This window comes from Heterodontus francisci, chromosome 8 (assembly GCF_036365525.1).
Source record: "Heterodontus francisci isolate sHetFra1 chromosome 8, sHetFra1.hap1, whole genome shotgun sequence".
Lineage (NCBI taxonomy): Eukaryota > Metazoa > Chordata > Chondrichthyes > Heterodontiformes > Heterodontidae > Heterodontus > Heterodontus francisci.
The window spans coordinates 8,767,619-8,780,765 of record NC_090378.1 but is presented as its reverse complement, the minus strand read 5'-3'; the positions used below and the strand labels follow the sequence as shown (position 1 = coordinate 8,780,765).

Genomic DNA, 13,147 nt, shown 5'->3' with positions numbered 1-13,147 from the left:
AGGCATCGACAAGTTATACAAGGAGAAACTGTTCCCATTAACTAAGGTACAAGGACTAGGGGACACAGAGTGAAGGTTTTGGACAAGAGATGCAGGGGGAATATGAGGAAGAACGTTTTTATGCAGCGAGTGGTAATGACCTGGAACTCGCTGTCTACGAAGGTGGTGGAAGTGGAGACAATCAGTGATTTCAAAAGGAAATAGGATGGGCGCTTGAAGGAAATAAACTTGCAGGGTGACAGTGATCGTGCAGGGGAATGGAACCAACTGGATTGCTCCATGGAGAGCCGGCATGGACTTGATGGGCCGAATGACCTCCTTCTGTGCCGTAAATAACTCTGACTCTATGAGGGCTGGAAGTAGGAAAAGAAACGGGGAGGCAGATGAGGAGAATTTTTTTTAAACAGCGAGCTGTTGTGATCTGGAACGCACTGCCTGAAACAGTGGTGGAAACAGATTCAATCGTAACTTACAAAAGGGAATTGGATAATTTGCAGGGCTATGGGGAAAGAGCAGGGCAATGGAATTATTTGCATAGCGCAAAGAGCTGGCACAGGAATGATGGACCGAATGGCCTCCTTCTGTGCTGTATCATTCTATGATTTATACATTACCATTGCTTTGTGTGCTTTAGGGATGCCAGCATCGATACACATTTTCCACCTGCTATCTTCCTGCAGCTCAACAATACGCAGGTTTATTTTAGGCCTGCCATCAGAACGATCCACAGAGCCAGTGAGCTGATAACCTTGCTGCTTGCTGTCAGTCCTTCTAACTCGAGCAAGGATGATGAGTGACGGAGCACCTATGTCTCCAATGAGATCGCGCTAGAATTGCAAACAAACATTAACATAAAACGAATTAGTAGGCAACCAAACAAGCATCATGGGAAGAATTTTCCTGTGGGCTCCGAACCCTCCATCAGGCTCAAATGGGGCTCAGAAGCCGACACTGTGTGGGGAAACACCTGTGATTTTCCCTGAATTGGCCAATTACTGCCCAGAGGGCAGGCTCGCCATCCAATTAAGGACGGTGGGTGGGGCTCTCAAAGTTGGAGGGCCAATAGGAGGCCCTTCAGCTCGGGAGCAGGTGAGTGTGAGAGAGAGAGAGGGAACCCCAAAATGGAGGCGCCCTCGCTTCAAATGTTTCAAATTTAACATTTTAAAAAGGCCTTTGCAGCTGGGCCAGCACTGTGGGGTGGAGGGAAGTCCCTCCACAAGGTGGCCTGCAGCTCCAACTGAAGCCCGGCAGGTAGGGAGGGCCTTTAAGCATGTCTGGAGCACTGGCTTCCCAGTCTGCCACTGGGGTGCCACCTCCAGGCAGTTGCACTGTCCCCCACCACCTTTGGGGACCTGGAGGTCAACTGGAAAACCCCAGTCGGCCTCCTGCAATTGGTCTTAATAGGCCCTTAAGCAGGTTAAGTACGGGTAGCCCTGATGCCACCCTCGGCCCCTCCATCCTGCCTCTGGGATGGAACTGGGGAACCAGCACGCAGGCGCTATTGTTAGCACCCACCTGCCTCCGTGCCAGCCCCTAATGCGGCCGAAAAATCCTGCCCTTTGTGTGACATCACCCCTGAACAGCCTAGCTCTAATCTTAAGGTTATTCCCCCTTGTTCTGGAATCCCCCAAATAATGTCTCTTGATCTACCCTGTCAACTCCTTTAATTATCTAAATACTTCAATTAGATAACCCCTTAATCCCCTAATCACAAGGAAATACAAACTGAGTCCCTGGAACCCATCCTCGTAATTTAACCTCGGCAGCCCTTGTACATTCTACAGAATCTGTACTGCACCCTCTCCAAGGCCAAGACAGTTAAAATTGTATAAACGGACACTGCTACAAAAAACAGCTGACTCTTATTGACGGAGTCAAATTACATACATGGTAAATATACAAGGCACCCTGGAACCACAGATACTGGTAAATAATGAACTACGGACAGCTTTCAATGCATCAAGCTCTTTCACGGAGTCGGGATCACTGGTGCTTCCCCTTGCAGCTTACTTCCTTTCTGCCCCTTGTGTGGTCGATGTTTGTCGGTCATTACAAGGCAGCAGTGGAATTTGTGCAAGAAACAGCTTTTCTGGAATGGAGAGCTCTTTACCCAGCATGCATAGTGGTAGGGAAACTGCCCTACCATTGGGATCGATGCTTGGGAGTGCTCTGTCCTCGGGATCGAGTGGTTTATCAGGTACTGGATATAGAACTCCCGATTCTACTGAAAATTTTTACACCATATTCAATGGCCATTTTGAAAATAAGGCCCCTGCTGGCAGTTCCTAAGACTTCTGTGATTTACAGCTTTCACTATGTATCCTTCCCAAGGTGCAAAGCCCACAACTGAATGCAGTAGTCCCGACTGTGGTCTAACCAGAACTTTATATATCCGTTTGCATTCTAACCTGCCAGAGATAAAGGCTGTTCAGTGCAAGACTAACCTGCTCAGAAGATTGTCTGCTGCTACTGCTACTCTGTCTGTGTCTTCGCTTGGAGCTTGGCCTGGTCCCAGCAGATTGCCTTCCACCTGTGTGCTGAATTCACAAAGTTAAAAATGACAGATTGGTGCACGAAAGAACAGATCATGCAGCAGGAAAAAACACCATCACATCTCTGAAAGTTACATTAATTATACAGCATTTTGTTTTTGTTAAATGTTTTTCCAGTGAAGGAGTGCACAATATTTTCGTGGCTCAGCAGGTGGCACTCTTGCCTTAACATCAATAAGGTTCTGGGTTCAAGTCCCACTCCGTGACTTGAGCACAAAAATCAAGGCTGACACTCGAATGCAGTACTGAGAGAGTGCTGAACTGTTGGAGGTGCTGTCTTTCAGATGCAACATTAAACTGAGTCCCCATCTGCCTGCTTTGATGAATGTAAAAGATTCCATGGCACTATTTTGAAGAAAAGCAGGGGCGTTTTCCCCAGTGTCCTGGACAATATTTATCCCTCAATCAACATCGCAAAAAACAGATTATCTGGTCATTATCACATTGCTGTTTGTGAGAATTTGCTGTGTGTAAAATTAGTGCTGCGTTTCCTATGTTACAACATTGACTACATTTCAAAATTATTTCATTGTCTGCAAAGCACTTTAAGATGTTCAGTGGTCGTGAAAAGTGCTATATAAATGAAGTCTTTGTTTTCTTTCTTTGTCAAGAAGCTGAAGGTATGTGATACATTTATTTAATGCTGCGTATTTTTCCTTTTGCCATTCTCGTTTTTTTTGATTGGTCGCTTCTATTAATGCAGGTGCAAATATCCTAAAAACCTTTCAAATTTAGCACGTTCACCCACCACCATATTTTTTAAATTAAAATAAATGATTAAAACAGGTTTAAAAGGTGTGTTTTTTAATGAATACATAAGTGCAGAAAATAGCACACACAATGATGCTATGATTGAGGGTTTCGAGGGTTTGTGCAACTACTTGTGCTACTCAGAATTAAAAGACAGCAGCAGTGAAATAATGGATGAAAGAGGAACCCTGCTTTTACAGGGCTTTTTCTGTGCTAGCCAAAGGACAACAGAGCAACCTATTGTCATGCTAGGCCCCCATCTGTCAAGAATGAGGCACATTAATTTTGTCATAAGCATTGATTTTAAACTGTTACTGGAGTGAAGAAAGGACTTGTTAAACAGATCAGTCGTGGCTGGAAAAGGCATTCGCATATTAACAGCCAGTGCTTGGAAGGATAAAGGACCATTCCTTGACACATTCAACCTACAATGGACCTTGATCACCAGGTATTGTGTGCAAGAGGAGCATTTCAGAGACTGCTAAGGTGATACAATCCAAAATGTGGTCAGAACAGTTCGTCACATGACTAACCTGCTTGCAACCTGGGTTTTTCTGAATTGTACAAACAGTTTGAACTCAGTCTGTTTGCTCCTGGACTGATAAGATCTCTCCTGTCTGCTCCCATCTCTTTCTCACAAGCCTCTGAATCTACTGAAGTCACATGAACCCCAAAAGAAAAAAGTCTCCTCCAGCGAACAAGGTTTAAGAATACTGCGCCCCAACGAAAAGCAAGATCTCCTTACAATCAAGGACTCTACAGTGAGCTCGAAGAACTGTAACAAAAACTCTTCAGATATTGCCTCAAACTTTTCCTCTTTATTTTTCTTCTGCTCTTTTCTATCTCTATCTGCATGTGTGTATTGCATATGCATGCGAGTGTGGGCGGGTCGTATATCTGTAGCCGTTAACCGAATTAGAGTTTAAGTTTAACAAAATTTCCATCTTTCTTCTTTAAACCTAAGAAAGCCAGTTTGTGCTGGTTTCTTTGCCTTATAATTAGAAAACAGTGAACAAGGATTCACCAAGGGGGAGCTAAAAACATGGTGTGTTTAAAATTAAACCCTGTTACAGTAAGACCAGGTGAAGGCTGTGAGGGACCCTTAGACCCCTTCCTCGACTAGTCGTAACACTATTTAAACATTAGGGATGAAGTAAAGGTGCATGCAGTCTGAAAAGGTTTGTGAGTCACTGAGATTATTTTAATTTAGGGGAAACAAGCTACAGTGTGTCAATTTTTGAAAAGTTACATAAATTTACTTTCAAAGAAAAGGACTTGCATTGATATAGCGCCTTTCATGACATCATGACATTTTACAGCCAAAGAAGTACATTTGAAGCATGATCATTATTGCAGGAAATGTGGCAACCAGTTTACACACAGCAAACTCCCATCGACAGCAATGTGATAATGACCAGATAATCTGTTTTTATGATGTTAATTGAGGGACAAATATTGGCCCCAGGACACTGGGGATAATCTCCTTGCTCTTCTTTGAAATAGTGGACGTGGGATCTTTTACAACCACATGTGGTGCTGGCGGGGTGGTCGGGGGGGGGGGGGGGGGGGGGGAGACAGGGCCTCAATTTAACATCCGAAAGACGGAACTGCAAGTCTCTGGAGTGGGAATACACAGGAAAGAAATTATAAACTTGAAATATCAAGGCAGAATATTATCTTACCTCTCTGTTTTGAACTGTTTTGAACTCAAGTTCCATGAACTCCTGGGTTATTCCCTGTGAAAATATGTTTTTAAGATAATATCACTCAATCGTTTCTACAGAATCCATCAAATTATACTCATGTGGTAATCACCACCACTTTGGTATACATATAAATGGAAAAATCACAGCCTTCCTTACAGACCAAGGCCTAGATTTTCTTAATCCTGCCCGATACGGCTGGGGCCGGACTCCTGTCTGTTACTCCTGAGCCGTGATCCTGGCCTAGTTTCCTGAGTTGGAGCTCATTAGCTGTCAGCAAAACCATCGCCACCAAGAGCGACTCCACTGTTATCCTGGAATTTGGGGGAATGGAAATAGCTTTAACGAGGGCACGGCAATGTTTTTACTGTATCCTGCCCTCCCCTTGAACTGAATTGAGGCCTTCAGCAAGTCAGTACTTGTAGCCTATGTGGGAAAGGGAGAGGAGGACACTACTGGGCCTTTTCTATCCCTCCAGTTACCGAGGGGAGTATTAGCCTTCGCTGTCCCGGCGTCTACCAGTAACAGTCACCTAAGGCTGGCAGAGGCAGCAGCATTGATAAAAGAAACCAGGCAGGAAATCTAGGCCCCACCTTGAATTTCAATTGAATCTGTGGGGAACCCAGGTGGCCATTCGCCTTCCTGGTGTGGGTGTGCGGGGAGTGGGGGGCTGGAGGAAATTTAAGATCGAGGTGGAGAAGTGGCAACAGGCCTCAATTCAGTTCAAGGGGAGGGCATATTTTTCTGCTGTCTCTATTAAGTGGGCGGCCGCAACAAATTCAGGCTTAAATGTCCAGGCTCAGAAAAAACCATTCGATCTCTGGTTCAAGAATAGTGTGAACAGTTTGAAACGCTGAAACAAGGATGAAGATACATTTATATGTCACAACTAACAATGCGTGGCTAAATAATAGAGGTATGATAATTTAGCAATTCCCCTGACCCAGCTCCAGTCAGGACATTCTTTCACTGTAGCTGCAATATCTGACCTGCTTGCCCTTTGAGCATGCCCCTCACCCCACCCCCCCACCCAGCTGTCACCACTGCCAGCCCGAATTGCTAAATTTACCCAGTAATTCCAACAATTTCAGGCAGATTAACGAAGAGCCACAAATTCCACAAAAGTGAATGTCAGACCAGATAAATGAATATTTCTGTTATGTGCCTGGCAACTCAAAATTCCAATTCATTGCCTAGCAACCTAAACAATCCACAAAACTGCACGGGAGCTTAATCTTATTTTTCCACTTACAAACCTTTCACAACATTTACAGACCTATTTACATATTGCTCTGTCGTATGGTGCAGATGTTTGCACATATGCAGTACTGAATTGGCCAGAATGGTTTCCAGTTAACACAGTTACCTTCTTGCAGTTAGCAATAAGATCTACATAAGCCTGAATGCTGCATCAAGTGGGTATAGGTAGTCTAGGAAGACCGTGACTGACTTTCCAATGTCTGCGGCCATAGACCATGCTAGCTGAGTCTACTTATAGACTCCACAAGTAAGGATTGGCTAGATGGCTGGATCATTCTTGGTTTTACACAGTGGGTGGTGAGTGCCTGGAAGTTGCTGCCGGGGGAGGTGGTGGAAGCAGATACGATAGCGACGTTTAAGAGACATCTTAACAAATACATGAATAGGAAGGGAATAGAGGGATATGGGCCCCGGAAGTGCAGAAGGTTTTAGTTTAGGCAGGCATCAAGATCGGCGTAGGCTTGGAGGGCCGAATGGCCTGTTCCTGTGCTGTACTGTTCTTTGTTCTTTGTTCTTTTGTTGGCTCCTGTACTGCTGTTCAGCACGGTTGGATGCAGGACATGACGAGAATGTGTGCATGTCACAGGCATGATGGGCCGAATGGCCTCCTTCTGTGCTGTCTCAACCTACGAGTGGAAGCAATCAGCCAGGATGCAATTTAAGATGTTTAATTAGGAAGAAGGTGCGTGCTCAGTGCGGTGAAGCGTTAACTAACGTGCGGATTAAACTTGTAGGAGACATATGTTGATCAAAGGATGTGGTATTCGGGCTTTTGTCTGTAACTGAAGCTCATAGTTTTGGCTTTTTCCCATTGGGACAACCGTGCCTGTTCCTCATTCCTCCCATCAGAAGAAACCACATCCCAGTAGGAGGGGAGGTTAAGCCAGAGGCAGCTCAGTGTAACAAACCAGGAAAGCATACTCAACTGCTGAGATGACAGACTAAAACATTCAGGCTTCCCCACTCCTTTACCCAATCGAACCCTGCCTCAAATCTTAAATACTGTTCCCAGTGCACACACACAGAGAAGTTAATAACCCAGTCCTCCCCTACAAGTCTGCAACCGTTTCAAAACTGAAGCTTCTGAAAATGGATAAGTAAAAGAATCTGTACCCATCTATTGTATGCGCTGGTGCTGGAGCTGGGACGATGATCTGTGCTGTTATTTCGCTTTTTGGATATCTGACCCGGTCGGCTGTCCTTATGGTGAGTGTTGTGGTGCCGATTGAGTGATTGGTCACTCGACAATGAAGAGCTTCGAGAGGTGGGCCTGTTTCCTGAGGAGTGTCGGGAAGGCGAACTGGACGAGGAACCTTTAGTCCAAGTGTGGTTTTGCATTCTAGCCTGTAAACAAGATACCATTTCAGGAAATAAGGCAGATTTCCGTATCCCATCACAGAGATTAAAGCAACAAAAAACAAAATGTTTCTACGACTCTCTGGGCTGGATTTTTAAATCCGTTTGTGGGTCTGGATCAGAGGCAGGCAGGTGTGCAATTTGAAGCAGCACCACGATCCTGACCCCGGGCCATTTTGAATGAGGATGGCTCGGGGTCGAATTGAGGACAATTATTGGCAAATACGGGGCTATTAAGGTGCTGTTCCCACACCGATTGGAATTTCCAATTGACAATGCGGGCAGGCCACGTCCTGGCCAACATGGTGGGCTCAGGGTGGAAGGTGGTTGGGGGGGGGGGGTGAGGCAGGATGAATCACGTGAGGGACCACCCTCCCCGGACCCATAATGGTCGCCAGGCCACAGGTGCGGCCACTGGCCATTCCTGGGAGGGGGTTACCCCTTCAGGATCATGGCCAGGCAGTTGTGACTTTTAAAAAATTACCTGGCCTTCTCCATTTCTCTCTCTCTCCGTCTTCAGATCGGTAACTCCCACCTTGGCTGATGGGACTGATGGTCATTGAGTGCTGGAGGGCCTCCCATTGACCCTCCAGCATTGGGAGCCCACCCATCGTCCCTAACTGGATGGCTAGCCCACCATCTGGCCTTTAATTGACTGAGGATTTGAAAATCCTAGTGGACTTGCCAATAGACTCTATGACATTTGAATTCCTTCAAGAGATCTGACATACAAGCTCCACAATGGTGAGGGTGTGAAACATAACATTGGCTTCATTTCTCTAATGTGGCATTGAATCAGATCAAAGTTGGCATCAGTTTATCATTTTGTAAGAAGTCTATAATGGTGAGGTGGATACTCATCACTTTCCCCACTGCCCCAGCAACCAAAATCCCCTCCCCCATAATACCTAGACTGTGCTATAATACTGTGATCCAGAAAGGGAGGAAAAGTCCATTTTCCTCAACCTACACTTTTTTTACAATCCACAAAGGGCATTGTAAAGATATAACAAACACTCACTTCCTCCCCTCTCCTATTCTCACTTCCAGTGCTTGCACCACAAAATGGTATTTAATTGGCTGTAAAGTGATTTGGATCATCCGGAAGTTGTGAAAGCTGCTATATAAATGCAACTGTTTGTTAAAATTGGAAGTGTTATTTCAAGCTTCAACAAATGTGTTAATGACATAATAGGTTGATGTGGTACCTGTGAGCGGGTTTCCTTCAACAGGACCACGTGGCTATGGATTCTTTCAGATAGCTGTTCCTCTTTCTCTAGAAGTCGAATCATTTTGGATCCTGCTTTGGGGCCTGTCTGTATTTCGAGCAGCAACCTTTCAATTTTCGTCTCTGGCTGGACTGGAAAACAAAAGAAAGGTTTTGTTAAAAATTGTGTGTTGTGTGCAATGAGTAACATTGATCACAGTGGAAGATCTTTTTGCCATATCTTCACCTGGTCTGATTAAAACTTTGGCGTGGTGGACTCCGATCAGCCTGTAGAGTGGACTATGGCGAACGAAAACAGCACTTGCCATTTTTGCATTCAGACACACCTCAAAGCCAAATGTAGTCATTCTTGTACAACCGTTAGTTACTGTGGGCCTTGGTGCCAATCGTGGCGCTTCATGATGAAACTCAACTCCATCTGCTATTATTCCTGAATAAAGCTCTGGCTGTAGATAAACAAGCAAAAACAATTCACTGGTGAGAGTGGCAGGAGATTTATTTTTCTTGTCACATGATTTTATATCGCAACTGGTCAGGCATTTGGGAAAAAAAGCATATAACTACAACTGACTACCTTTCCAAAGTAGTCCATTGCCAGTGGAACCACTTGCCATTCCTGAGGATATGAAAGGTGTTGTACAAATGCAAGTTGACTCATTTTATCTGTACACCAACTAATATATAAGAACACAAACAGGAGTAGGAACAATAGGAACAGGCAGAGGCCATTCAGCCCCTCAAGCCTGCTCCCCCACTCAATTAGATCATGACTGATCTACACTTCTATTCTATTTTCCTGCCATCAGTCATGGGTAAAAAGCTAGAATCTATTATAAAGGATGGGATAACTGGACACTTAGAAAATAACGGTAGGACTGGGCAGAGTCAACATGGATATGAAAGGGAAATCATGTTTGACAAACCTGTTAGAGTTTTTTGAGGAAGTAACAAGCAGAACAGAAAGGGGGAAACCAAATATGTGGCATATTTGGACTTTCAGAAGGCTTTCAATTAGGTCCCACACAGGAGATAATTTTAAAAATTACAGCACATGGGATTGGGGGTAATATACTGGCATGGATTGAGAATTGGTTAACGGACAGAAAACAGAGAGTAGGAATGAACGGGTCATTCTCAGGTTGGCAGGCTGTGACTAGTGGGGTACCACAAGGATCAGTGCTTGGGCCCCAGCTATTCACAATCTGTATCAATGATTTGGATATGGGGACCAAATGTAATATTTCCAAGTTTGCTGATGACACAAAATTGGGTGGGAATGAGAGTTGTGCGGAGGATACAAAGAGGCTTCAAGGAGATTTAGACAGGCTAAGTGAGTGGACAAGAACATGGCAGATGGAATATAATGTGGAAAAATGTGAAGTTATCCACTTTGGTAGGAAAAACAGAAATGCAGAGTATTTCTTAAACAGTGAGAGATTGGGAAGTGTTGATGTTCAAAGGGACCTGGGTGTCCATGTTCATAAATCATTGAAAGCAAATATGCAGGTGCAGCAAGCAATGAGGAAGGCAAATGGTATGTTGGCCTTTATTACAAGAGGATTTGAATACAGCAGTAAAGAAGTCTTGCTGCAATTGTATAGAGCCTCGGTGAGACAATACCTGGAGTATTGTGTACAGTTTTGGTCTCCTTACCTAAGGAAGGATATACTTGCCATAGAGGGCATGCAACAAAGGTTTACTAGACTGATCCCTGGGATGGCAGGATTGTCCTATGAGGAGAGATTGAGGAGATTGGGCCTCTATTCTCTAGAGGTTACAAGAATGAGAGATGATCTCACTGAAGCAGACAAAATTCTTACAGGGCTTGACAGGGTTGTTGCAGGAAGGATGTTCCCCTGGTTGGAGGGGTCTAGAAGCAGGGGACACAGTCTCAGAATAAGAGGTAGGCCATTGAGGACTGGGATGAGGAGGAATTTCTTCACCCAGAGGGTGGTGAATCTTTGGAATTCGCTACCTCAGAGGGCTGTGGAGGCTCAGTCATTGAGTATATTCAAGACAGAGATCGACAGATTTCTAGATATTAAAGATATCCAGGGATATGGGGATAGTGCAGGAAAATGGCTTTGAGGTAGAAGATCAGCCATGTTCTAGTTGAATGGTAGAGCAGGCTCAAGGGGCCGAATGGCCTACTCCTGCTCCTATTTCCTATGGTCCTATGTTCTACCTTTGCTCCATATCTTTTGATGCTGTCAGGTACTCTACTCATGGATACATAAATATGTCGGGTTTGAATTTGGTTTAATCTCATATGATTAGAAATGGCTTGTGGATTTCTACTGTAGCTCAAAATAATGAAAATGGTTGAAATAGTTCAATCCCAGGTTGTTTTAAAGTTTAATTTGACGGGGGACAATTTAGCTGACTGTTTGCTCTTTTGTTTCTGCCGAGGTTGCAGAATGTGTGATTCATGCGGATTGACTTATTTTTGTGGCCGCACTGTGAAATGAGATAGCAAGACAGTCTTGAGATAGGGGGCTGGATTTTAAGGAGACCTCGACGTCGGGATCCATGGCAGGAGGGGACCTGAAGATGGCCCGCCGTGATCGTCGGCCTGGCGGCTGGAGCTCCCGCGCCTTTGGATCCACAACCTGGCAGACAAGGTGCAACACGCAACGCTGGTGGGGAGGCGGAAGGAGGTAAGTTTATCAGTCCGAGGGATTGAGGGGGGGACAGGGTCAAATTAACATCATGGGTGTAGGGGATGGTGGGAAGGGTTGTAGTTTAAAGTTTGTGCAGAGTGCGGGGAAGGTCAGATGGTAAAGGTAAGTGTTTTTGGGGGCAAAGGCAAATAATTAATTTAATTGTTATGGGGTGGGGGAGGGGCAAAAGAAATGTATTTATTTAATTTCATTCAATCTATTTTAAAATATTTAAATATGCCAGTAGGGCTAACAGCCCTTTAGAAATGGCGGCAGCGCCTGAGCACAGACAGCTGACACCATCACCGGGAACGGACAGCCCGCACCCCCCCTCCACAAGATGGGGGAGGGCCCGCCCCGGCTATTTAAATGAGCTGTCGCACTCTTTGGAGTACGGCCCACACGGGCAGGCTGCCAGCTTTGAAGCTCACTGCCGAGATCAGCCGCAAGCTTATAAAATCCAGCCCAGGAAGTGGGGCAATAGGTCAGCATGATAAACAAATTCGTATCTGGCATCATTTCAGGGAGGTATTCACCTAACACTTGTCATGCCATAATGAATCAGCAGGGACAGGGTGCGTGACTAGGAACCTACAAAGATCTTGAACTTTTCTTTACAATTTGTTGAGCCGAGGTTGAAATGAAAGGATTGGTGAAGGTTATCTCTTTACCCAGGAAGAAAAGGGATAATTGCATTTATTTCTTTACATACAGACTGCTGGAAGACATTGTGAGCTGGATTATTATGAGCCTGACATTGGGAGCAGCAGCAGGTGTGCAAAACGGCGGAGGTCCCACATGTGATGTCAGTGGCTGTGCTGCCACGATTACACAGTTGGCCATTTTGCATCATGGAGACGGCCCAATTATGTGGCATGACAGCATTCATGGTGTCAAATAATGTTGGAGCAGCTGTTGGCACCATCTTTAAAAGGTTGCCAGCCCTGCATATAGTCTCTCTGAGCATTGAGCAGCCGTGTATTCAGGCAATACTCCTGTGTTTTGAATTAAATCTCTCCATCAACAAGAAGGTACCATCTACAAGATGCACTGCAGCAACTCACCAAGGCTCCTTCGACAGCACCTTCCAAACCTGCGACCTCTACCACCTAGAAGGACAAGGGCAGCAGACACATGGGAACACCACCACCAGCGTTCCCCTCCAAGCCACGCACCATCCTGACTTGGAACTATATCGCCGTTCCTTCACTGTCGCTGGATCAATATCCTGGAACTCCCTTCCTACCAGCACTGTGGGTGTACCTATCAAACATGGACTGCAGTGGTTCAAGAAGGTAGCTCACCACCATGTTCTCAAGGGCAATTAGGGATGGGCAATAAATGCTGGTCTAGCCAGCAATGCCCACATCCCGTTTAAGAATTTTTAAAAAGCCACCAGGCAACCATGTCAGATGTCAGAGCAAGGGTGGCCCCATTGTTCAGTGATGCCTCCCTGAGTTTGTCAATTTTAGCTCTGCAGGATGCCTGCAGTAGCTCTATAGTTGAGATCAGTGTTGGTCTGACATTTCCGAAAGTGTGAGCCTTCACAACCATACCAACATCATTTACATTTCCCTCTGATGGGCCCCCATTACCCTCTGTCAAACATAGCCTATACATTTTCAGAGATCCCCCCTA

At 45.2% G+C, this 13,147-nt stretch overlaps 1 protein-coding gene across 1 annotated transcript in view; it reads right to left on the bottom strand.

Moving 5' to 3' along the window:
* Positions 1–13,147, bottom strand: part of LOC137372639 (vitellogenin-like) — an 80,392-nt gene that overhangs the window by 22,874 nt on the left and 44,371 nt on the right. The window contains exons 21-26 of the mRNA XM_068036611.1: positions 9,076–9,295; positions 8,830–8,981; positions 7,379–7,609; positions 4,985–5,038; positions 2,445–2,537; positions 615–827 (exon numbers count right to left, since the gene is read on the bottom strand). Coding sequence (XP_067892712.1) covers positions 615–827; positions 2,445–2,537; positions 4,985–5,038; positions 7,379–7,609; positions 8,830–8,981; positions 9,076–9,295 — 963 coding nt within the window. The remainder of the gene's footprint in view (positions 1–614; positions 828–2,444; positions 2,538–4,984; positions 5,039–7,378; positions 7,610–8,829; positions 8,982–9,075; positions 9,296–13,147) is intronic.